The sequence below is a fragment of the Mytilus trossulus genome, unplaced genomic scaffold (assembly GCF_036588685.1).
Source record: "Mytilus trossulus isolate FHL-02 unplaced genomic scaffold, PNRI_Mtr1.1.1.hap1 h1tg000050l__unscaffolded, whole genome shotgun sequence".
In the NCBI taxonomy this organism is placed as follows: domain Eukaryota; kingdom Metazoa; phylum Mollusca; class Bivalvia; order Mytilida; family Mytilidae; genus Mytilus; species Mytilus trossulus.
Window position 1 is genome coordinate 3,727,956 of NW_026963292.1, and position 26,809 is coordinate 3,754,764.

At 32.4% G+C, this 26,809-nt stretch overlaps 1 protein-coding gene across 2 annotated transcripts in view; it reads left to right on the top strand.

Moving 5' to 3' along the window:
* The first annotated feature begins 2,565 nt into the window (after window positions 1–2,565).
* Window positions 2,566–26,809, top strand: part of LOC134699223 (SE-cephalotoxin-like) — a 52,527-nt gene continuing 28,283 nt past the window's right edge. The window contains exons 1-5 of one of the 2 annotated variants that reach the window (XM_063560833.1): window positions 2,566–4,094; window positions 6,209–6,339; window positions 7,176–7,272; window positions 10,910–11,074; window positions 12,972–13,318. In XM_063560833.1, the coding sequence (XP_063416903.1) occupies window positions 2,651–4,094; window positions 6,209–6,339; window positions 7,176–7,272; window positions 10,910–11,074; window positions 12,972–13,192 (2,058 nt within the window). In that variant the 5' untranslated portion in view covers window positions 2,566–2,650 and the 3' untranslated portion in view covers window positions 13,193–13,318. Of the gene's footprint in view, window positions 4,095–6,208; window positions 6,340–7,175; window positions 7,273–10,909; window positions 11,075–12,971; window positions 13,319–26,809 lie in introns of those variants that run through there. The other variant, XM_063560832.1, reaches the window with a different exon arrangement.

Below are 26,809 nucleotides of genomic sequence, written 5' to 3' on the forward strand. Positions count from 1 at the left end.
AGATATAAAAATTGATTTTCATATTTCTTTTGGAATTGACAAAAGGGGAAGTAACTCAAATTTATTGACAAATACTTTTGAAATAGAAAAAAAATAGTTATGATCTCAAGCTTAATTAATTTGACAGTTACCACAGCTATTCTAACTTCTTGTATATTACGAATTTGCCGGTATCATTCATCAGTATCATTTTCTATTGGGGAGTAAAGTTTGAGTATCTAGCAGACACTTCAAGTCTACCGTACATTTCAAGGACAAACAATTGACAATAATACTACGAGACGATCTTCCATCTATATAATGTGTCTAATGGCAAATGCTCAAATTCCATGATGACGCACTCATCAGCTATAAAGACCGATTGTGAAATGCTTATAACGTTCTTTTTTCTGTACTGTTTGTCGATAATACTAATTTAAATGATCAAACCGAAAATAGCTATTGTTCGGCGATCTTGCAGATAAAAACCTCTAGGAATCTTTTCGGGATCTCTTTTTATACATGTTATATAGTCAACTCTAAGTATATGTTCCGAACCATATGAGTATTTGGACCATGAGCGTATGGTTATTACCATATAGGTAAATACATGTATGGACGAGGCAATTTAAACACTCTATTGCACTCTATTTTTAATACTTTTAAAATCTCTATATGGTACGTTTCAATATGACTGTTCAAGTTGTCGAAAAGGCTCGAAAGGGCGAGGATGTCAAAATGTTAAACAATTTGATAAGAGAAAATGGATGTGACTAATACCCTCCTGCATAGGACACAGTTCCTGCTATACAGGGATTAGTTATTTCGATTATATACAAATCGAGAAAAAAATGACACAGCCTTTGACACAGATATTCAATTACGACCTTTAAAGGCAACTGTAGTAAACCGCTGTTCAAAATTCATAAATCGATAGAGAAAACAAATTCCGGGTTACAGACTAAAACTGAGGGAAACGTATCAAATATCAACACAGATATCATAGCGTCCTTAAAACTTTTGAGGGGCTAGATTTACCTAAACACTTGAAACTCGTCATGAAAATGCGTCATTGCAAGTAGTAATTATAATAAAAACAGATTTCAGCGGTTGCATATATAATATGTGTCCAGCCTCAAACCGCTGTCTTTGTATCAAATTAATATCCTATCCTATAGAGTTTGCGTCACAGACGATAACAATATGTCTTGTGTGTTAAATCTATGTTCGTGTGCCCATGCCCGTGTTATCAGTTTGTTTGCAAATTTTAAAGCTTAATTAAACTGAAACAATTTCGTGCTTTGTTTCTAAGTGTATGTTCAGAGAATGCTTTGATTTAGTAGTATAACCTGACTAACATTTTTGTCAAGACTTCATCGTTTACTAAGGCAGTGATGGTTTAAGGTTTGCTGATCAAAAGGTTGATATTGGATATTTGTCTACGGGACAGAAGGACACATGAAAAATATAAAACACTTTTGATCTTTATAAATCTACTCATAGTAAATGCATTGAAATTTTTAGTATAGACACTGATACTATTAAGTACAATGTTAATGGACCGAGAAAAGAGACTGAATTTAACAAAGATCACCATAAACTATCCTGGTGAGATTTCAGCACTGCCCGAATTTTGTTTTTATGGTCATCAAAAAAGTAACGAAACTTTGTTAGCCAAATGGTTTAATAGATTTTAGGCGAATTCAAATTATCATATCTAAGTTTCGTGGCGTCACATTAAAGGCATCCTGTATTATTAATTGTCCCATATGCAGGTACTGCTTGACTATTGCAACATATACAAAGAAATATAAATATGGTCGGCCGATGAGGTAACTGATTTTAAGATCCTTACACTACTTTCAAGCTTAAGAACAACATCAGAAGCGCTATCTTTTAAATAATAAAAATTCATGATAATGTGAATTCGTGTACAATATCAGTACAATGAACTTGAATGTGTTCATGTGAAAACTAATGATACTTAAAATATACATTGTATTCCAGCAAGATGCAACTATTCATTGTCATCAGTTGTTTGTGGAGTCTGATAGGATGCTTTGTCTTTGGAGAAGAAATATCTTTAAGAGAGAAATGGAAGAGTCAAATCAAAACTGGGTTAGCTGATGGGAAGCATCTTATTGATATATTCAGCACCAAACCGAGGTCAAAGGTTTTCAATCAAATCAACTTGTTGACAAATTTTATTGGTACTGTGGATAGTCTTGCTGCTTTCATCCAGGAGTACAATCCTAAAACAGAACAGAAAGCCTATAAACAATTGAAAACAACATTCACTGATATCAACAGAAAACTTGAGTTTACAACCGACAGGGGGTTTGGGAGAGATTTAAGAGAAATTTACTTCGAACTCAGAAACATTGAATTTAGTTTTTTAATCCTTAATCGATTCCTAGAGAAACTGGAAGAATTAAAATGTACAAGCAAAGATGAATGTGAGACAGGCTTGCAGTGGACTATCAAATTGTTTCAGAACGATTTTGACATCGTAGATTACTATAGGCACATCTTCCAGACAACTTTAAATGGAACCAGGTTTTCAAAAATGTCGTTACTTCAGCAAGTAAAGGAAACATCAGGTTGCAATGTAGAGACAATTCTGAAGTTTGGCACGAATTTACTTTTGAAATTTTTGAAAGCTGAACAAATCATGGTTGTGTATGGTAAGCTGGCTAAAACGAACACTAATTCCATATCACAGGTACGCAGTTGGACTCAGAACATGTATGATTTCAGAAGCTCCTTACTAAGAGTTGTGAAAGAGTGTTCCTCAAAGAAGGTGTGTAAAGCTAAATGCCAAAATGGCGAATGCGTCCACCTTTCAATGGAAAACCGAGATATGTGTTGTTGTCCACAGTACTATGATGGAACACACTGTCAAATACATAATCAAGTCATCTTAGCAATGGACACAGTAGGAGTGATGTCAACATTAAATCAAGTCCCCAAGGCAGGGAATATCATTGATCTTAAATTAGCAACCAATTTGTTAATTGCATCCATGAAGTGTATTACGTTTGCTTATGAAACTATTCAAAAAATAAACACTGAAACTATACAGAAACATGTTTTAACGACTTCTGATCTTGGATCATTTTATAATACGTATCTTAGCATGAACTACCTGATTACAAGTGCGAAAAAGATAATAAAATGTGAACAAATATTAACACACGAATACAAGAAGTCTAAGTTATCGCGATTTGCGTTTCATTTGCAAAAAGCATTGTACAAAATAGACTCATACTTCAATTATCGACGGGATGAAGATACATTCCAGCCAGAGTCGTTGCTTGCTAGAGTCATCAAACGCAATAAGAATGAAGCTTGCACATCAGATTTCAAAACAAAGATAGATAACCTCTGGAGACAATTTCATATTGCGCAGGCAAATGGGTTTTCCGTATTATTGCAAGTTCGCCATGTTTTAAACATACATTCTCTTAAGGTTCCCACCTTATATGAACAGCGTGTCAAACAGCAAACACAGTTTTCAAATGATTCCACTTGTAGTGCAGAAATAACACATTCTAAGAATGTTCATTGTGAACAATTCCATCTGGCAAAGAATATGAACATTGAAAATAAGTGCATGGAAGGATTCGCTCGCAAAGGAACTTGCTATATCACATGCAAAAACATAACATCTGATTGTTTACCTTGCAATTGTAACACTACAGGATCAGTATCACCTATATGTAATTCAGAAACTGGACAGTGTCAATGTAAAGTTGATTTTCTTGGAAGGAATTGCGATATGGAAGAAAAACAAGACTGTAAATTGAGTGGTTGGACATCATGGTCTGCTTGTAGCAAAGTATGTGGAGTTGGAGGTCGACAAGAACACTCTAGACACATAATATTACCACAAAAGGGAAGTGGAAAGAAATGTCAAGGTGAAAAGGTGGAAACCAGAACATGTTTCAAGCGATGTTGTAATGGTACATTTGAGTGTAAAGACAGTTCAAAATGTTTCATGGGAATTAAATGCCAACCTTGTAACTGTGAACACAAAAGATCAATCTCTGGCATATGTCAACCTATTAATGGTGCCTGTTCATGTAAATCAAAATATCAAGGAAGGCGGTGTCAAGGTATGTATTATGTTTTACAAAGAAAAATATCTGTTTTTGTGAATAAGGAAAAATGAAGCTCCATATTTAATTTTTGATTTTTGATTTTACATCATATAAAAAAGATATGATACACTTGCCAATGGGACAACTCTTCCCAAGAGACCGAAATGACACAGAAATAAACAACTAAAGGTCACCGTACGGTCTTTTACATTTTGATATATGAAAGCGAAAATAGTTGATCGATGCTCAAATCTTGAAAAGAAGAGATAAACCAAGGTAACAAACAAAAGATTTTTGTGGGAATCAAATTAAATCCAAAATACAAGAGACAGGGTGTGTCGACATGGTAGGTGACACTGTCATTCTTTGCATAAGCTTCCATGCGAGCTAACACTCCGTCAAATCGTCAATAATACGACTAAACCTGTTTGTATATAAATTAGACCGTGAAGTCATGTGGCGGTTAAGTTCAAACACCGACACATAGTATAGGTCAACCAATTTCTGAAGGGTATCGTGAATCTTATGTCATGTCGATTTCAACCGTACCACCTTTTACGTTGTTAGAGAAGTTTTTAGAGCACATCCTTGTTTACAACCCCTTCACACACCAAAATTTATAAATTTTAGAATCAAATTTCTGGATTGAAAGGATCAAATTTACTAAAAGAGGGACGAAAGATACCAAAGGGACAGTCAAACTCATAAATCTAAAACAAACTGACAACGCCATGGCTAAAAATGAAAAAGACCAACAGAAAAAATAGTACACATGACAAAACATAGAAAACTAAAGAATAAACAACACGAACCCCAACAAAAACTAGGGGTGATCTCCGATGCTCCGGAAGGGTAAGCAAATCCTCCACATGCGGCACCCGTCGTGTTGCTTATGTGATTACACATCCGGTAAATAGTCTTATTCGGTAGGTCAAATTCATGAAAGGGGAGGGGATTGAAGTTACGACGTAAGTATCATATCCGATACCATTTGTGAAACGTTTATTCCATAACGGTCAACCAACTCGTGATGGCGTCCGTAAAATTTACGAAGGGATGATTTCAATTTCACCATTTGGAACTCTTGGTTTAATAGCTTCCTTGTGAGCAGTAACCCTCAATCAAGAAAATCATGATAGGAAATGCAAGCACGGAAATATCGTATCAATTGGGAGATATATACCCCGTATGCAGGTGCTGCTGGAATGTTGCTACTAATAGTTCTTGTTGTTGTGATCTTGCCTATTATCTTCTCAGCACACTTTTTTTCCTTACAATTCAGATTTGGACTTAATGTCATTAACTCACCAGGTTTAATTCCCAATTGTGACATAAGGGAATGCCCATACCAAATCATGCATTTTACAGTTGTTTCCCTATTCGTTTTGTTGTATGATCTTTTAATTTTACCATTGGTAAAGAATTTTTGTAAGAATATTTTGCATTGAGTTCGATATTTTTGTTATTTTACGTTATTTATAGTATTTTTGTGGAAGAAATTTCCTCCCTGTCCTGTCAGTGTATTGTAAGTCGTTTTCTATTTTGTATCCTCTCGACAAGTTAAGCAATTTGCAACTGATTTGTATGTTTCTGTTTATGTAGTCCTGTTACATCACTGTACAGGTAATGTGTGCCAGCATTTCTTTTTTAACCCAGTCATATTTTGAAAGTACCTTCCTCAGTCATAAGCTTATACTTGTTAGTTTGTCGTTCCAACGGTTTGTTGGTGTGTCTCATATTTGGTGTTCGTGTTTTTTGGTGCCGTTACACCACTGTCACATATTGAGGAGAGGATTAGAGCCTTCAAACATGTTTAGCCTAATCTTATATATGCTCTAAAAAACTGAAAACATAACAACAGATAATTGACGTCAGAAGTGTTTTTTGGAAGAGTATCATTTGTTTTATGTGTGATGGGATGGTTTTATTTAGCAACTGCGAAGATTTAATACAATGACCGTTTAAATTTTTGTTGATGATAAGCCCAAATCACATATAACAAGAATTATATTGTAACATATTGGCACTACATATTTAGATAAGAATGTAACAAATACAAAAAATCCAATTATTAATTAAAATTCAAAATTATACATACATATAAAATTCATTCATTTTTTAAATCATAGAATTGAAACCAAAGGATTGCTCGGGATTAGATAAAACGGTATATACGAGTGGAGTTTATACAATCTACCCGGACAGTGGTTCTAGCTTTAAAGTGTATTGTGACATGGACACTGATGGCGGTTATTGGACTGTAAGTATATTTAGAACTTAGAATTGTACGGAAAAATGTTGTCGATAAACTTGTTGGATATTCGATCTTGGAGTATGTCATTTGCTAATATCTCAAAGCAAATGAGCATTTGAGTTTTGAACGATAAAACGTAAAACCCAGATCGCTTTCAATTTGCTAAATCATTTCTTGTTTTTTTTTTAATTTTTAGTTCTTTCAGAATAAACATGTGAATAAAACAGATGAAATCAACATTCGTTCATTGAGCACTGCATTACAGCACCCAATAATTTCAAAGAAAAGACAAATTCTTCTATGAATAATTCGAAAATGATAGAGCAGATTCAAGGACATAACTGAGAAAGTGTTTCAATAATTATTATAAAGCGATAAAAAAGAAGATAAAAATGGTACCTACAAATAAAGCAATGTCAAAGTTCATGATTTGGCATATAAAACCATTCGAAAGATAGTTGGAAAGCATGTAAGAGATAAATATGTTTTCATTAGAAGTATAGGAAGAAATATTGATATAAATGTCTGCTGTAATAATACGACAAGACATCGTTTATGTTTACAGGTATGATTGATGCAAATAAACTCATCATAAATACCAAGACTAAATTTTGTAAATACGCTAGACGCGCGTTTCGTCTACAAATTATAGTTATATTCGTTCGAATCGCTGCAAACAAATAAAAACAAGCAAAATAAGAATATCCTTTCAATAACGTCAGTCATGAATTTATTTGATACATTTATTTGCATCAGTTTTTCCATTAGTAAAATATTTAATATTTTCAGATAAAATAGACAATATAATTTACACAATAACTTATTCGACATATTGCTTGCAGGTTATTCAGCGAAGGCTCAATGGAAAAACAGATTTCTATCGTGGTTGGAAGGACTATGAAAATGGTTTTGGTGACCTGAACGCGGAATATTGGTTAGGTAATCATAACATTTTTAAACTTTCCTTTGTTTAGAAAATGTTAATACACCTTATAATTTCCAAAGCGTTACCCATATCAACTGACTTTTCTATACTTTGAAGCACTCACTATCACTCGGTATTTCATTTTTGTTCTTTTTTTCATTCTTAAATTAAGCAAAAAAAATGTATTTGTTTTTTGTTTTTGTTAGAATATTCGCATTAACTCTAGCATCAAATATATTGAATACAAAATTTCTTCTTTTTCCACAATAAACAGACATCTTGCACAATGATTTGCTTTTTCTTTTACCAATTAAAGTATTGTTGAAATACAATGACGTTGTTCAAATTGATTTAAACAAAACTCAACAGAGAGATAATTAAAGCATATATATCCAAGTAAAGGAGATCTAACGTATCATTTATCTTCATTTGTCTATTATTCTATGCAAGAAAAGATATGCGGTTCATGCACATGGTATTTTACAATAAAATGACTGCTATGCTCTGAAAAGTTTAATCCGTAAGCGTGACTTTGTATATATACCTCGTACTATTGTGTTATTATAATTTTTTTTTTTTAATTCGTGTCTTTACTTTAAAGCTTATGTGCTTTGTCTTTAGGGTGTCTGTATGCTATTTCGTTTTTCTTTACTGATATAGTTGTTTGTTTTTCTAATGATTAAGATTATAATACTTTTTTGGTTGCTGTTTATCAATCTTTAAAATATTGAAAACAACAAGTTTTTATTTTTCTTGCAGTTTCAACAGTGGTTTTATATAAAAAAAATATTGAACCTTCTTAACTTTATAGGTTTCAATGAAAGCATTTTTGATATGAAAATTTTGTAGTAGGATATAAAATAAACGACCAAGCTTACTATGAAATTAACTTCCTTTTGAATTTAATATTTTTTTTCTATCTACAAATCATTTTATATCTCTGACTCAAAAATAACAAAAATAGATCTTTAAAATATTCAAGGCAGAAATAAAATACGTAGTCAAGTCAATAATGTAATTAAAAGAAAAACAGTAAATTGATTATAAAAACCATAAACTACATAATAAAACCAAATATCCCTGAGGTCACATGACCTGACCATATCAGGTGACTATAATGTACTTAAACATCTAACACATGATTAAAACAATGCATGTTATTCAATATTGTATTGATGATAAAAAACATCACGTAAATTATGGTCAACTTACCTTTTAAATTATACAAATTGTCTAAGTACTATGAATTAAATTGACCCAAATCACAAAGATGATGATGGCAAACACGATGCACATTTATCTAATATTAAAAACCACTATCGGATGGAAGTGAAATTCTCCGGTAAACATGAAATCATTTGAAATATTGTAATATTTTAATGTAACATTAATTTACTTTATTAGATACTCTCCCTGGATACCTAATAACTAATATAGCAGGGGTACTCAGTGCAAAGCTGATAAGTAATTTGTTTACAGCAATAGAGTGCAATAAAACATAATAGCCACGTTAAAAAAATAAAAAAAAATAAAACAACAAATTTAATAAATTGGCGCTTTTCTGCATTTACCTTCATCAGGAACGCTCATAGCCAAACATTTGAAATCCGAAGATATATAAGTACCGAGACCGTAGGAGAGCTATATGTCAACAATACTTAAAATAAATAGCCAAATTAATCTTAAGCCAACTTTGCCTGAGGGAGTTGAAACCTTTAATATATTTACCTATTATGTCTTTATGTTTTACAAAAACATTGCTGTCAATAAAACAGATTTCTATGCGACTGCCATACAAGTGAAATGTTTAGCTAGATATTAACACAGATGTAATTCCCATTTAATACATAAGGCAATGCGTGTTTCAAGACAGGGATATGACATTTGTTTTCCATTCCTTTGATATATTTGAGCTTTTGATGATGCCATTTAAAAAGGAATTTTCGTTTTATCTTATCGTGGTTTTGTTATTTTCCTTAATTAAAACAATATCCAAGCAGACAGAATACAACCATTAGAAAGAAGGTATCGCAGAAGTTATTTGTTAAATTGTTGTTTGTATTCAAGAGACATTGCTACTGTAAACAAATGATTACAAGAAAAATAAAGTGATTTCACCGAGAGTTCTATAGAAGGAAGTATGATTTTGATTATCTTTATGGAATACCTAAATCACATCTCACCAAATATATGTACCATTTGTATCAACAATCGTATCTTTCTTTTCTTAAGATGTCTCTACTGAATATGACTTATCAATAGATTTTAACTGTTCATGCGAATCATGATATTTTTCAATAGTAATGCAGTTAAAAAATGGTGTTGTTATTAGCGTTTTGTAAGCTGTAGTTCGTGTTATTTCAATTTCAAAATTATAGCCTTTCTTTATCATATCTTATAGGTGTTAATGGTCTTGAAATTCAATTACTATTTGGTTCAGTTTGGGTTGATATATAATTCTATTGTGTTAGCTTAACGAAGTCTAATTTTGTATTGGAAAAACCTGTGTTAATGTCAATACAATAACTACATATATCTTGAATATGCTCTATATATAACTACTAGATATATAATGTGTAATATTAAAAAGATTATCTATAATCTGTCAAACTAAAGATAGTTTCCCTGCTTCAGTATTATCAAAGGGCGACAGATGCAATGTAGCGGCGGAGAGTCACCCTGGAGTTTGAAATACCTTTGATATTCTGCTGATCGCTATTTAACATATGATGTCGTTGATGCTTACACTTACAACGCCACCTGCGCCCTTAGTTTGTGACGATATTTTGTATCTCAAGCGAGAACGCCTGATATATGAAAACGTATACCAAAAATTATCAAAGTAAAATACACAAAATGTTGATAATAAAAGAATAACTAATTTAAAGGGGTACTAACTGTCGAATTTATGTATTTGAATTTCTTGATTAGTAATTCTTTTGATATATTGACAATTGACTTCGTAGTGGGATAAAAAGTAAAAAAAACTATATCTTTTTCTTCATATTCAGAGTTTACTTTGATGTGACGTCATCGACAACATCTTGTCAACACCTATTGTTCTAAGACGTGAGAGGAGTGAAATAAACAAAGGCAACAGAAGTATACCGCTGTTCGAAATTCATAAATCGATTGAGAAAAAGCAAATCCGAGTTACAAATGAAATAAATAAAGGCAACAGAAGTATACCGCTGTTCGAAATTCATAAATCGATTGAGACAAAAACCAAATCCGGGTTACAAACTAAAACTGCGGGAAACATATCAAATGTAAGAACAAAACTACAACACAACAGTAAAATTTAACACACTCAGAAACGAACTATAATATAACAATGGCCATTTTCCTGACTTGGTACAGGACATTTCAATAATACAAAATGGTGGGTTGAACCAGGTTTTGAAGCATGCCAAACCACCCGTTTTTATGGTAATGTTAAATATATCATAAAAATGACAACATTACAAAGAGTTCAACCGAGTTTATGTCACATGTTAAGTTATCGGGTTTTATCTCACTTGAAATACACGAAACTTCATTGCAACCAATGTAGCCACGTCTGTGTTAGTACAAAAAATATGTGCGATAATACATGTAATAGTTAAAATTAAACTTTTCTAGTTTCATGAATGTTCTTCTTGTTTCATTCAGGTAATGAAAAAATAAATCAGCTGACCCATAGTGGAAAATATCAACTACGTATAAATTTAGAAGACTTCAGAGGAAACCATGTATATGCTAAATATTCAAATTTTGTCCTTGGTGACGCTTCAAGTAAATACAAATTGACAGTCAGCGGTTATAGTGGAAGTGCAGGTAAGGTGCTATATTAAGATTGTTCAACATACGGCTTCCCGTTTAATTTTTAAGGTATCAGACTTGCAAAATGTTGTTGTGACACATTTTTAATTGAAGAGTCTGCAAATGCTATACTCTTTCCATTTTCAATTGCGCGTTTCCCATTTAATTTGAGAATTTGTAAAAGAGACAATAAGTCATTTTGGCGCCCTTCATAGCTTGCTGTTCGTAGTAGGCCAAGACTCTGAAAGAGCCTTTTGTCTTTTAACACTGATATCGTAAGATGAATTCTTACATTCGGTATTCATATGAAAAGAAAAATCTTTTTTTTTAATTTAATTGTTTAACTATTATCTTGAAAACTATAGCAGGTAGATAGAACTTTTAATTTTAAAACCTGATCGACTAGAAAATATCAACACATACTTTAATTTGCTAAAATTGTCCACCGACCTCTTATAAGAGTTATTGCCCGTTAATAAAAAAAATCTTATGTTTTGTGATTTTGACAAATAAATTATAATATGATAGATAAAAGGAACTTAAATAAGCAAAAATAATAGGCAAACAAAGATCTACAATTAAATCGGCATGACTGAAATCGTTTACCGCCTACTAGTTATAGTACTTGCGCTTTAATGACGATGTTTACCCTTTTAGGGTTTTCACCTTTAATATCGTAACGATTAAAAAATTAGACAGTTTGAATAGCAGTTATAATCAACAAGACAAGATCTACATACAATTTTTTCTTACCTAAAATTTTAGTTTACTCTTAATAGGAGTGATTGAGCTTAATATGAATTCCTTCAAAAACATAAGGAGAATTGGTATTATTTCAAATTAGAAACACTATCAGAATTCAAATGAACTGACAAGAACAATTATAGACTACCGTACGGCTTTCAACAATGAGAAACGACTGAAATTAACCAATTACAACCACTGAAATACGGTTTCGTGATTTGGGACAAACGTATAAGATGTAAATTATTATTCGGGATCAAATATGGTTGCGTGAGCACTAAATCCTACCTTAAACCTGGGCCGCCAGTGGTGAAACAACAGGAAAAAACACAGTTCAAACCAGTTGCATTTAGCTTAATAAAATAGATCAGAACTGAGTAATAAACAACTTACATAACACAAAAGACATTACAAAACAACAGAAGAGTAAAACTAGTAAAACAAACCCCAAAACTGGCATTACAAAACGACAGAGGGGAAAAACTAGTAAAATAACCACAACTAACACCTCACCTTGCACCATAAAATAAAATCAAATACAAATTATGCTATTGTTTCAGAAAAAGGGAAAATGTTTGATACCATTAAAACGTTAAATCGCGCTGCAAATGTTTGCACCTGTCCTTAGTCAGGAATCTGATATACAGTCGTTGTCGTTCGTTTATGTAATTGATACGTGTTTCTCGTTTCTCGTTCTTTATATACATTAGACCGTTGTTTTTCCCGTTTGAATGGTTTTACGTTAGTAATTTTGGGGCCCTTGATAGCTTTTTGTTCGGTGTGAGCTAAGGCTCCGTGTTGAAGGCCGTACATTGACCTACAATGGTTTACTTTTATAAATTGTTATTTGGTTAGAGAGTTGTCTCATTGGCACTCACACCACATCTTCTTATATCTAAAAGAATATATGAAAACAGTTTCCGGAAAATCAAACTACACGTCGGAATATACCTTTGCTTCAAAACTAACTATGGAATCTATGTTTGAACTGTTGATCATGTTGATAGGGACAGAGAAAATGAGGAAAACTTTTTTTTTTACATATTTATAAATCTCCACTTGACACATTTTAGTAACTCTCAAATTTGCTTCATTTTCCATATCTAAAGGAGCTTATGACATTAATGTATTTGTTCACAATTTTAAGTTTATTATTTGTCCTATCAAGGTGACAGTTTAACCTATCATAGCGGTAGGACATTCAGTACAAAGGATGACAATAGAGGAAATTGTGCAGTTGCATGTAAGGGGAGTTGGTGGTATGGTGGCTGTTATTATTCTAACCTAAATGGTCACTATAAAGGAACAGGGACTGCAGGAATTTCGTGGTATCACTGGAAGGGAACATATGACGATATTAAAACATCAAACATGATGATACGCATGTAAATGTGTATACCTTCCACTTATTTTACACATTTAGTTCTTGTGACAATATCAAAGCTTAATTTGTTTTACTAGTATAACATCTGCATCGAACATCTTTTTTCGTTAATTGGACGTCAAAATATGTTTTTGAACGGACAATAAGTTCTAAATTAGAAATAATTTTTTTCTAAATTATTGAACACACATTTTTTTGTTAAAATGCTTTTAATCTGCCTCGATAAATTATTATTGTTGATTAAACAGCCATTTGAAAGTCAGCGTTTGAAGCTACTTTTATTTAAATATTTACTGCAACTCGGTTTTGAGTTTAAATGAATATCTATCAGGAATTAACTATGAATCATTTTGTTTTGCGTTTTTCTCTACTGTTATTGAGCAATTTGCATGAACCTACGTCTATACCCCAATATCAAACGAATGTCTGCATCCTGCTTCCTTTACAAAATTAGTTCGAACATATTTGTCTCTTGTATTCAACAACACTATTAATATTTAAAGTGGCAGCATAAATAACTACAATAAATAAACTCATCATAGATACCAGGATTCAATTTTTTATTTACGCCAACCGAGTGTGTCTTCTACAAAAGACTCATCAGTGACGCTCGAAAAAAAAAATGTTTAAAAGGCCAAATAATGTACGAAGTTGAAGAGCATTGAGGACAAAAATTCCGAAATATTTTGCAAAATACAGCTAAGGTTATCTATTCCTGATGTAGAAAAGTTTTAGTATTTCAAAAGTTCAAAAGTTTGGTAAACAGTTAATTTATAAATATGATCATATCAATGATAATTCATGTCAGCACATAAGTGCTGACTACTGGGCTGTTGATACCCTCGGTGAATTATAACTCCACTAGCAGTTTCATCGACAAAGCGGTTATAAAAAAACTCATCATAGAAAACCGGATTAAAATTTGTACATGTCAAATTGAAATTGGTTACAAGTGTTTATAAAGTTATATAGAGTTTTTTACCCCTTAAATGATAGAAAAATAAGAAGATGTGATATGATTTTAAACGTGACAACTCTCCACCAGAAACCAAATGACGCAAAAGCTAACAACTTTAGGTCACCGTACATCCATTAACAGTTGCGAAGCCAATACCGCATAGTTAGCAATAAAAGGCATCAATATGACTTATATGTAACAATTTAAACGAGAAAACTACGGCCTCATCTATATACAAAACCTTTATTAAAGAAGAACAAATATGAAATACAGCAAAAACCACAACTTTTAGATTAAAGGCTACTGGCACGAGTCAGCCACATACGGACTGATAGGTTTCACTTCAAAAAGGAACAACCGGATGAAAGGAAGTTTTGATTTAAGGTGATTTAATGTAAAATTTAAAAAGTCGTTATTTTCAATGCTTAAAATTTAACTACGATTTGATGAAATATTTTTCAATTGCTTTTACATCAATAAAAGTATTGCAGTCAATTGGAGTTTTGTGTTGAACCATTTGTTTTCTTTTTATTCGATAAAGTTTTGAATTGAAACAATTAATTCCTTCATGTACCAATACACGTTTTTATCGCTTAGTTAAACATTTGCACACATTATGTGAAGTTCTGTTGATTCATCCTTTTACAACATGTACAAAGGGACATAACGTGAGATAAAATGAACAGTGACAACTTTTCATAATATTTTTAAAAACAAGCAAAAAGTAAAATCACAAAAACACTGAACTCTGAGGAATATTGAAAACGAAATGTCCTCAATAGTTATAAAAAGTACCAGGATTATAATTTAGTATGCCAGACGCGCCTTTCGTCTACATAAGACTCAACATTGAATATTAAAAAAGCCAAACAAGAACAAAGTTGAGGATCATTGAGGTACCAAAATTTCAAAACGTTTTGCAAAATACGGCTAAGGTAATCTGTGCCTGGGTAAAGAGAATCCGTGGTTTCTGATTTTTTAATCAAATGGCAAAATCAAAAGATAAAACACATCAAACGAATGGATAACTACTGTGAACAAGGCAACCAGAAATATTAGGTAAAAATGTCAAAAATAAGAGTACAGCAGTCAACATTGAGTTATAACCTTTACCACAACAAATAAGAAACAAAAGAGCACACAATGGCATACAGACCAATCATGTTAGCATGAATTAAAGACAAAAATACAAAAAAATATCATAGTACAATAACACAATTACGATATGTATAAGTACATAGCCACCTTATGCAATGCTATGCATATCAAATAAGCATAAAAAGGCAAATAGACAAAGTACAAAGCAAAATGAAACACAACCGTACACATATGTTTCACAATAGCATACCCACGGGATGTATAAGTACAGTGGCATTTCATCACACTTATAATGTATAGTGATGAATAAAAAATGCAGATACATAAGGCCTGTTGGTTTACGTTGTATAGGAAAGAGTACTACGACATATGGATGATCGTTTATCGTAAAACTTGTATATTACGATTTTGTGCTGTCGTAATGCCATTTTGTGCTTGTTCTTCTTTATGTGAACACTATCCAATGAACTATTATTTTCATTTGCAAATAAACTCATCATAGATACCAGGACTAAATTTTGTATATACGCCAGAAGCGCGTTTCGTCTACAAAAGACTCGTCATTATAAAGTGAGAGGGTTAGCGCTATAGAACCAGGTTTAATCTACCAGTTTCTACATTTTAAAATGGCTGTACCAAGTCAGGAATATGACAGTTCTCGTCCATTCATTTTTGATGCGTTTTGTGTTTTGATTTTGCCATGTGATTATGGACTTTCCGAATTGATTTTCCTCTCAGTTCTGTATTTTTGTGATTTTACTTTTTACCTTATGTTTAAATCAAGGTAACAAACAAATACCGCGGGAATCAACTCAAAACTGGTCTAAGGTGGATGCCTCGACAACACGATATTCTCTTGTTATAAACGAAACACCCACAGCATCAGTAAGCATTTAATCAAACTATCACAATCAGGAATAGGACACAATCAGTTTAAACACAAAAATGTCAATATTGGTATCCTAACATGAAGATCCTAGACTGTGTAAACAATTCCGTTGTGAGTTGAGACACTGGCGCATCGTATTCGAAATTTGAAGAAGTGTCCGTAAAAACATTTAGTTTTCTTTCAATCGTTCCTCCTCAGAAAGATGTAGTAAATAAAAGCAAAAGTAATAATGTAGAATACCGCTGTTCGAAATTCATGATCCGATTGAGATAAAATATATATGAGTAACATACTAAACTGAGGGAATATAAGACCAATATAAGAAGAGAACAACAACACTAAACTGCAACACACACAGGAGCTAGCTATAATATAACATTGGCCATTTTCCTGACTTGGTACAGGACATGGTAAGACAAAATGGTGGGTTGAACTAGTTTTGTCGTTATTCAAACCTGCCACTTTTATGGCAATGTAAAATATAATATGAAAACGACAATATTAGATGCAGGGGACAACAACACAAATAAATGGACAAACATACAGGACAGAGAAACACAGAAACACACGAAACATACAAATTTGGTATATTCAAACTATCAATTCAAAAATACTCTGTCTGACGATGCCATGGCAAAAAAAAAAGATAAACAAAAAATTAAGTACACACAAAAAGAAAGAACATGAACAACTAAAGACTGAGCAACACGAACATTTCTACAAACCGAATGTGCATTCAGATGCAACAGTTATATTAGAAGATTTTCCTAAAAAAAAAGGCACCCATCATTGTTCATGTAACTATTTGATAAGGCTAATTCGAATTATTTTCTGTGAACAAAATTTCCCACTATGTTGATCGTTAAAATTGTAAAGGGTTGATATGAATTTCATCACCTGTTTGGTTCAATAGCCAAGCGTGTTAAGAAATATATGCTCTGGAATATCGTGTACGTTCACAACTGGAATACTGAATGATATTTTTTTTCTGAGATATTTGCTTTCAACTGGACTGTATTGTCAATTAATAGATGTTGGTACCCATTATCCAACGTTCGAAGGGACCAATGCGTAACACAATACAGATGTTTCTTAGAACAGCTTCATAATACAGAAAATGGCGGGTTTAAACGTGTTAGTGAGATCCCAACTTGGTACAGCGACGTAACAGTACACCATAAGATGAAACTATTAAAATCAGTTGAAAAAAGATGCAAAAAGAAATACATATAACAAAACACAGAGTGCACGTGTCAGGGCACTTGTATATCACAAAAAAACAACACTAAGTACTGATCATCGAGTACGTGCAGTAACTGACAGTTATTTTAAAGCCACAAACTAAAAACAAAAATCATGCATTTAAGACTAAACTATCAATCAGTACAAATCTAACTTCCAATGAATTAGTGTAAAGTCGTCATAAACAGTATGAGAAAAACATGAATTGGGCAATGCTTTGTTTGTGTCTGTTTTTTTTTGTTCACGCATAGTTGTTAATTTAATGCCATTCTTATACGACTGTAATACAAGTAAGAGGTCTAGCTAGTTTTACAACCAGGTTTAATAAATCATTTTCTACATAACAAAATACCTGTACCAAGTGAAGAGTATGACAGTTGTTATCCATTCGTTTGGTTTGTTTGAGCTTATGATTTTGCCATTTGATTAGTGATTTTTTGTTTTGAATTTTCCTCGGGGTTCAGCAATTTTGTTATTATACTTTTTGATTGCTAATGAGACAAAAGAGGGACGAAAGATACCAGAGGGACAGTCAAACTCATAAATCTAAAACAAACTGACAACGCCATGGATAAAAATGAAAAAGAAAAAACAGACTAACAATAGTACACATGACACAACTTAGAAAATTAAAGAATCAACAACACGAACCCCACCAAACACTAGGGGTGATCTCAGGTACTCCGGAAGGGTAAGAAGATCCTGCTCCACATGTGGCATCCGTTGTGTTGCTTATATGATAACAAATCGAGTAAATAGTATAATGCGGTAGGTCACATTCATGAAAGGGAAGGGGATTGTAGTTACGACGTAAGGAACTTATCCGATATCATTTATGAAACGGTTATTCCATAACGGTCAACCAACTCGTGATGGCGTCCGTAAAATTTACAAAGGGATGATTTCAACTTCACCATTTGAAACTCTTGGTTTAATAGCTTCCTTGTGAGCAGCAATTCTCTATCAAGATAATCATGATAGGAAACTCAAGCAAGGGAATATCGTATCAATTGGGAGATATATACCCCGTACATTGTATGCAGGTGTTGCTGGAATGTTGCTACTTAGAAATGGAAAGTTCACAACTCTCAACCAGAGATCAAACGAAAGACACATTATTAAGTTAAGGTCACCGTATGGCATTTAACAATGACTAAAATCCTTAGTGCATACCGGTAGCCTCAGCGATAATACGCCCAGAAATGACAAATGTAATACAATTCAAACGAAAAACAATACTGCCTCATTTATGTACAAAATAACGAACTTATTAACAAATATGATACACAGCAACAAACGACAACCACTGGAATACAAGCCCATACCGAGTGTTGGGGACAGTTAAGGTATTGGCTGATTTTATTTAAGATTGTGTTTAATTTTCAACTTAGGCGACTCGTTTTTGTAAACTGGTATATTTTATATTTGATATCTGTGGATTTCTATCATACATCGATATTAGTGTATTTTAATATCAATTCAATTAAGAATTTCACCGGTCTTTTACCTACTTTTGAATGTGATATTAAGAACAAATTTGTTCTTGCTAGAACACAGACAATGTATGCATTCCATCTTTTATGTCAATGTAAACAATTGTAGAAAACAACATTCTAAGAGGATCTGTTTTTTGAGTAGAAAGAAATTCCTACCTAATTTAACCTTTTAGTACCACACGTGTATTTTATAATAAAGTGTTCATGTGGATTATTTGTTATTTGTTTTTTTTTGTATTACAATGGTAGTGTCTGTCCTTTAATTTTCGTATTTGATACCTTTCACGGAATTTATTTCGATTGATTGTTGTTGCCGCTGGCAATAAAGGACAGGAAAAAGTTTTCCTATGTAAATCCTTCTTTAAAATATAAAAGAGTATTATGTATAAAGTACTTTATAATCCCTGATATGATCAATATTTTGCTAGGTTTGCTTTTAACAATGAATCGGATAGCTGTTTTTTTTTCTTCATCTTTACATTATCAACGAGTTTTCGAACGTTGTTTAGTACTCAAAGGGGCTTCACTCCATTAGTATCAAGGAATTGACAGTTATTTGGACTTTCGCTATAATATTTTTTTTGTGTTCACATGCAATGTCTAAGAAAAGTATCACTTAAGAAAACATGACAAACGGAATTATAATTTAAGATGTACATGTAGCATACTTATATATGTCTTCATATTAAACATTATATACTACACTTAGTTTCAAAATTATAATATCATAATGTAAAACGCTGCCTTCTGTCATAATACATGAATATTGTTTAAAAGATATCAAATATGAATCAAACATTTTACTGAAAAGCATGTGTTTGACCAAAGCTCTGTATAAACATATCGAACTGACGTCGATGTGCAATTAGCTGTTGCGACACATTAGGAAATATCTAATTTATTAATCCGATGTACACAGAGGTCTTTTATTAATGTTTGATTTTATTTGTTCCAGAGATGCATTTGTGAAGTGTTTGCACATCATTTCGTAAGTGCATAGAGTAATCAAAAATGCTCAGGCATTCAAAGGAGTTTTCGTTTTTTATTTAATATGCAAATGTAACCATAAGAGAAAAAAACAGATTCTTCAACGGTTACTTGCGGATTATCGAATATTTCATTAAACAAAGTCCATATAACTGATAATCATGTCAATACCGAAGTGCTGACTACTGTGCTGGTGATACCCTCGGGGGCGAAATGTCCACCGACAGTCGCATCGACCCAGTGGTGTAAATAGTTATCAAAGATCATTAAAGGTACCAGGCTTATAATTTTCATACGCCAGACGCGCGTTTCGTCTACATGAGACTCATCACTGACGCTCATATCAAAATAGTTATAAAGCAATTAAAACAAGTATAAAGTTGAAGAGCATTGAGTCTAAATTTGACATAAAAGTTATCTGTTGAAGTGAAGCTGCTTTTTTACACTTTCTTATAAAAAGTACCAAATTTATATGATTATATTCAGTGTTGTTATTGGAAAGACAAAAAGGACTTGACATAAACTAAAGTGTCACATTTAAGTCTTTCTTTTTTTAAATGGGAGAAGCTTTGAACACTTCACAAAAATCAACATAATAAACTCCATGCGTCTTGCATCATTAGTGGTACACTTTGTCACAATTGTTAATTTGGGATATTTATTATCAACAAATCAATATTTTTATAACTATAAAAATTTGTATCTCCTGGTATTTCACATACAAGTAGTACTTACAATTATAATGTTACATATAAAAGCTAACATATTGATATTTATGTTTTTGAAATCTTATCTCTTTGGAATAGTTAAAATAAATATTAATTACTGTCATCACGAAACGTTACGTGGCAACATTCAGAAAATATCTAATGTTTTGAAAAAAAAACAACAATTGGTGAGTATTTAACATTTTCTACTAGACAACTAAATATAGTTTATTATGTAACTACAATTCAAACCACTACACCCGTTCTGTTTCCTAAAATTAGGGAAATAATTAGGATATCGATAGCAAGCATGTTTTGAAGTTCGTGTACGCCATAAGTTGCTGTTAATTCACATCTCGATAAAGAAATAACAGCTGTTTGAAGAGACAAAAAAATATTAGCACTTTTAAGTTGCATGACTTCAAAATAAAAAATAATAAAAACAAAATACCGAGGGAAATTTAAAAAAGAGAGATTATATAACTACTGACATGGTCAAATGTGACCCTTATCAATCTACGGAACGAATAGAATGCAACCGTCATATTTCTGACTTTTTACATGCAATAAGTGTTACACGTATGACCACTCTTGGGGTTTTTGTTTTGATCCTTACAATTTTAAATGGTATTGAGAGTTTTCCGAACAGTATATCTTAAATAACCCCTTAAAGCTTAAAAAGTGTCATATGGAATTCACTGACCCCATGCATACAAATGGTATTAGGTCACTAACACACCATGTTACTAATGATATATATATTCATTACTTTACTTGGTATGGAATAAGTTAAATATAGAATAACCATACATAGTCTCGAAATATCAATGTTATTTGTACAAGGCTAAGAAACAGGTAGAAAGCGAGGCTGTGCCGAGCATTTCTACCTGTTTCGAGCCGAGTACAAATAACATTGATATTTCGAGACAATGTATGGTTATTTTTTATATACTGCAGCTCTTAAAACTGTTCTAAATGAAGTATTTTGGGTAAAAAACATCATTTCTTAATTTGAAGCGGACGACATTAAATTTCCGTGAACCTGTATGTTTATTGACGTCATGAATAAAACTCTACGGAAACACATTGTCAACGTCATAAACAAGGTGATATACGGTCAGGGACTGTATATCACATATGAATATACGGTCAATGCAATTTGACTGCTCAAATAGCACAGCTGCAGTATATAAATTGATACACGCACACATATATGTATATAAAAGCATCATAACCTACCAATGATTCAATCTCTTAAATCAATTTCAAAGAGAGTCCGTCGTATGAACTAAATTTAAAACAAGAACTATCTTTAAAAAAGATATCCGACGTATTTAAATTTGAGTTTATGTTTAAAACTATCATTTCGATAACCTTCAGAAGCACAATGACTTAATGATGCAGGACCTCTTTAATTAAATCTCCATCTGATTGTAACTTCAAAAAATTCTTTACTAAGTCTGGTTATATTAAGGCAATAATACACAATAATATTGTGATGACACCTAAAAATTTAATTTGTCAAAAAAGCCCGTTCAATACCTTCATCTTGTTATGAGAACAACAATGCTCTAACTATCTAAAAATCAATGAATTACCAACAAAAGAACGTTACAAATTGTTTTGTTAATATTCCAATTATATTTAAATAAGTGATTTACCATTTAAATAACGTTTTCTCTGTTTGTGTTCAGTATTCTCGAGCTCGGGCCTCGTATCATTCTGTTTACATTCCCCAAAACCCCAAGGAAATCTCACATGCGTAGGTGCGTTCTAAACGTCATGTACGTTCTTACAACACAATTTACATTAAAAATTATATAATTGTCCCGAATAAACAGCTGTCATGGATGGAAAGAGCTATTAGAGAAACTATTATTTTAATGAAAACATAAATCTTTTTAAGATCTAGTTGAAATACTTTTTTTTTACTTGCTTTCTATCACGATGTAATTAACGAGACGTTTTTTCAAACACAACCAAATCACCCATCATGACAGCATCTTGTCCAATCATAGAAAGGAATTTCGAGCATGCGTTGCCATAGTTAAGCGTCCTTAAGTTCAAAGGGCACACACCGAAACTAGACCGACTACGTCGGAAAAATGTGTTTATATGAAAAGGAAACAAAACCATGTATTTATGTGTATCTTCCAGACCATATGAGTATTTGAACCATACGCACATGGGCATTATACGCGTATGGTCATGCGTATACCCATATAATCGTGTCATATAATTATATACTCGTTTGGTTATCAACGGGGCGGACCATATGCGTAGTTGGACTATTTTATTGTAGGTATATTTTCAATATACATTACAAACGTTACAATAATACACTAAACTTTATCTAAAAAATCAAAACAAAAACAATGATGGTTGAATGAAAATGTATTGATTCGATGATTCATGATCAAAGGCTGATTATAAATGAAATATTGACATTCCACACGGTACATGCAATAGCATTTCCGCATTTAAACGGCATGGTTGTTCTCAGTTACACTTTTTGCTTGTGAGTAAATGTATGGCTAGCCTTCGTAGCAGCAGTGTTACCAGGGTGTTTGGCCATTCAGATGTGTCTACGGTGTTGTAAGAAGCTCGCGATCTCAAATATTGTAACATGACTGCAGTGCACCATATTTACAAGAAAACTTAAAAAGACTATGACCTGGGTTTGTCAGTGACTTCTTGTCATCAACAAATCTTCGGAAGTTCTCTTTCCAAGTAGATATGTTGCCAACCACTCGGTATATCAAATATGTAATCACCATCGATATACAATTTGCTTATCATAGTTTTGACTAGTGAGGAAATTAACTGACTAAAACTGCTTATTTTAATCTAGTTAATCTTTTTATCATAGTATTATAATAATATGACTTAGATAATATAGTATTTTTATAATGATGTGACAACTAGAACGGTCAAAGTGATGATACCATATGGAGATTTCATACCTGTCAACCTATAAAATAAAAATGTAGGTAATTGGAGAACATAATCTTAGGTCATAACGCTTACGAACTTTTTTAAAGCTGAACTCATGTATTTATGGGACATTTATGCGGGTTTTTAAAAATTCCAGGGTTTGGAGAGAAAGTCTCGGGTGTGAACCGCAATATACGGGTCAGATGAGATTTTAAAATGTGCAACAGAGTATTTTAAATGATCCCACACATATGTGTATACACCCATAGGGTCATGAACATACGCGTATGGTCCAAATACTCATATGGTCGGGAACATATATATACATGATATATATGGATACATTAAATACAACACATTTTATTAAATAAAATGCTCTCTCTTATTTTTGTATGGTTAGAAGAAAGAATAACTATGCTAAATCAAAGGCTGGATACCATCTCATATTTTAAGATATTAATAAAGAGCCTAGCTTACAAACTAACAGGTGAAAAACTATTGCCATAGTTACTGTAAACCAATTTATAATAGCGGATACTTTATTTCACGTTTAACCCTTTGTATTCCAATTCTGCGCGATTTAAAATTCTGCGATTTACAAATCTACCTAGAAAAGTTTTAAATTATCGCGAGGATTTATATTCGCGTTAATTTTGTTCTAACGAAGGTCGCGAACATCTATTGGTTTACAGTATATCAAATAAATAGACAAATGTAATGAATATTTTGTTCAAATATAAAAAAATATTGGAACTCTTTTAAATGATGTTTATACATATTGAGCATGAAAACTTGTCGGGTTATATTTCGTTTGTTCAGATAGCTATAGACGAACATTCCAAGAATGAATAACCAATACTAAGACATTTTACGCATATAACGTTAATGAGTTATATCAGATGTTTCATGTTGTTTGAAAGTAATATTTCAACTGAATAAATAAAAACAACAAGACCCATTATTCAGGAAAGTAGTTTTCTTACTGAATTGCCATGTTTTAATTGAAATTAGTTTTACAGATAAAAAAAAGCCATTACTATATTTATGACCCAACTTCCTTTACAGACAAAATGACAAATATGTGAACAATTTCATTCATCACTATCATTTTGTTTTGTGGAATAAAGTTTGAGTATGTAGCAGACACTTTAAGTCTTCCGTACAATATCAAGGACATACAATTGAAAATAGTAATTCGAGACGATTATCCATCTATATGTATTGTGTCTACTGGCTAATGCTCAAATTCAATGATGACGCACTTAACAGCTATGAAGACCGATTGCAACATTCTTAAATTATGTCCTTTTTTCCTATACTGTTTGTCGATATGGCAAATTTCAATGGTCAAAACGAAATAGCTATTGCTCGTCGATCTTTAATAAAAACCTCTAAAAATCTTTAGGGGATCTCCTTTTATACCTGTTATATAGTGAACTATAAGTATATTTTTAGAACCATATGAGTATTTCGACCATACGCGTATGATCATGACCATATGGATATATGGTCGGGTAATTTTAAACACTCTGTTGCACGTTTTTTTTTTATACATTTAAAATGTCCATATGGTATCATCATTATGATCGTTCTAGTTGTTGTAAAGGCTCGAAAGGGCAAGGATGTCAAAATGTTAAAGAATTTGATGAGAAAAAGTAAAGTTTCGATTTATATCTAAAAAGAATGAAGATACCAAATTTAGGGAACAATCGAAAATGATGTCCAATTAAATCAAACCATCAAGTTGAACATGACCAAAAACACGAATCGCGACATACAACCTCGTTATTTCGATTATATAAAACTTTAGAAGTGATATATGTTAACCTTGACACTTGGAACTCGTCATGCATGAGCATCCATGTAATTAATAATATGCCATCGATGAAATCATAATAGAAAACAAGTAGCGTTTGCATATCGATTATTTGTCCAGCCTCAAACCGGTGTCCTTGTATCAATTTTATGTAATATTCTATAGATATTGCGTAACAGACGATACAACTATGTTTTGGTAGTCAAATCTGTGTTCGTGTGCCCATGCTCGTGTTATTGGTTTGTTTCCAAATTTTAAAGCTTAATTAAACTGCAAAAAAAACGTCCTTTATTTCTAAGTGTATGTTCAAAGAATGTTTTAGTTTGGTAATATTCCCTTACTAAAATTCTTTTAGCAGTGATGGTTAAAGTTTGCTTAATAAAAGGTTGATATTGAATTATTGTCTACGGGACAGAAGGAAACATGGAAAACCTAAAACACTTTGATTAAGTACAATGTTGATGGTCTGAGAAATGAGACTGAACTAAATAATGATCACCATAAACTAGCTTGGTGAGATTTCAGCATTGCTCGAAGTTTTGTGTTAATCAAATAAGTAACGAAACCTTGATAGTATAATAGATTTTTAAGTGAATTCAAAAGACGTTTCCTTAGTTCCGTTACATCACGTGCATATTGAGGGTGTACTTATTTAAAACTATCCAATATGCAGGTACTCCTGGAATATTGCTTCACAGCAGTATGGAATGTGTTTATGTATATAAACCTATGCTACTTATTTTTAAAATATACATTGTATCCCAGCAAGATGCAAATATTCATTGTCATCAGCTGTTTGTGGAGTCTAATAGGATGCTTTGTCTTTGGAGAAGAAATATCCTTAAGGGAGAAATGGAAGAGTCAAATCAAAATTGGGTTAGCGGATGGGAGGCATCTTGTTGATATATTTAACACCAAACCGAGGTCAAAAGTTTTAAACCATATTAACTTGTTGACAAATTTTATTGGTACTGTGGATAGTCTTGCTGCTTTCATCCAGGAGTACAATCCTAAAACAGATCAAAGAGCCTATAAAGAATTGAAAAAGACATTCACTGATATCAACAGAAAACTTGAGTTAACAACCGACAGGGGGTTTGGGAGAGATTTAAGAGAAATTTACTTCGAACTCAGAAACATTGAATTTAGTTTTTTAATCCTTAATCGATTCCTGGAGAAACTGGAAGAATTAAAATGTACAAGCCAAGATGAATGTGAGACAGGCTTGCAGTGGACTATCAAATTGTTTAAGAACGATTTTGACATCGTAGATTACTATAGGCACATCTTCCAGACAACTTTAAATGGAACCAGGTTTTCAAAGATGTCGTTACTTCAGCAAGTGAAGGAAACATCAGGTTGCAATGAAGAGACAATTCTTAAGTTTGGCACGAATTTACTTTTTAAACTTTTTAAAGCTGAACAAATCATGGTTGTGTATGGTAAACTAGCAAAAACGAGCACTGATTCCATATCACAGATACGTAGTTGGACG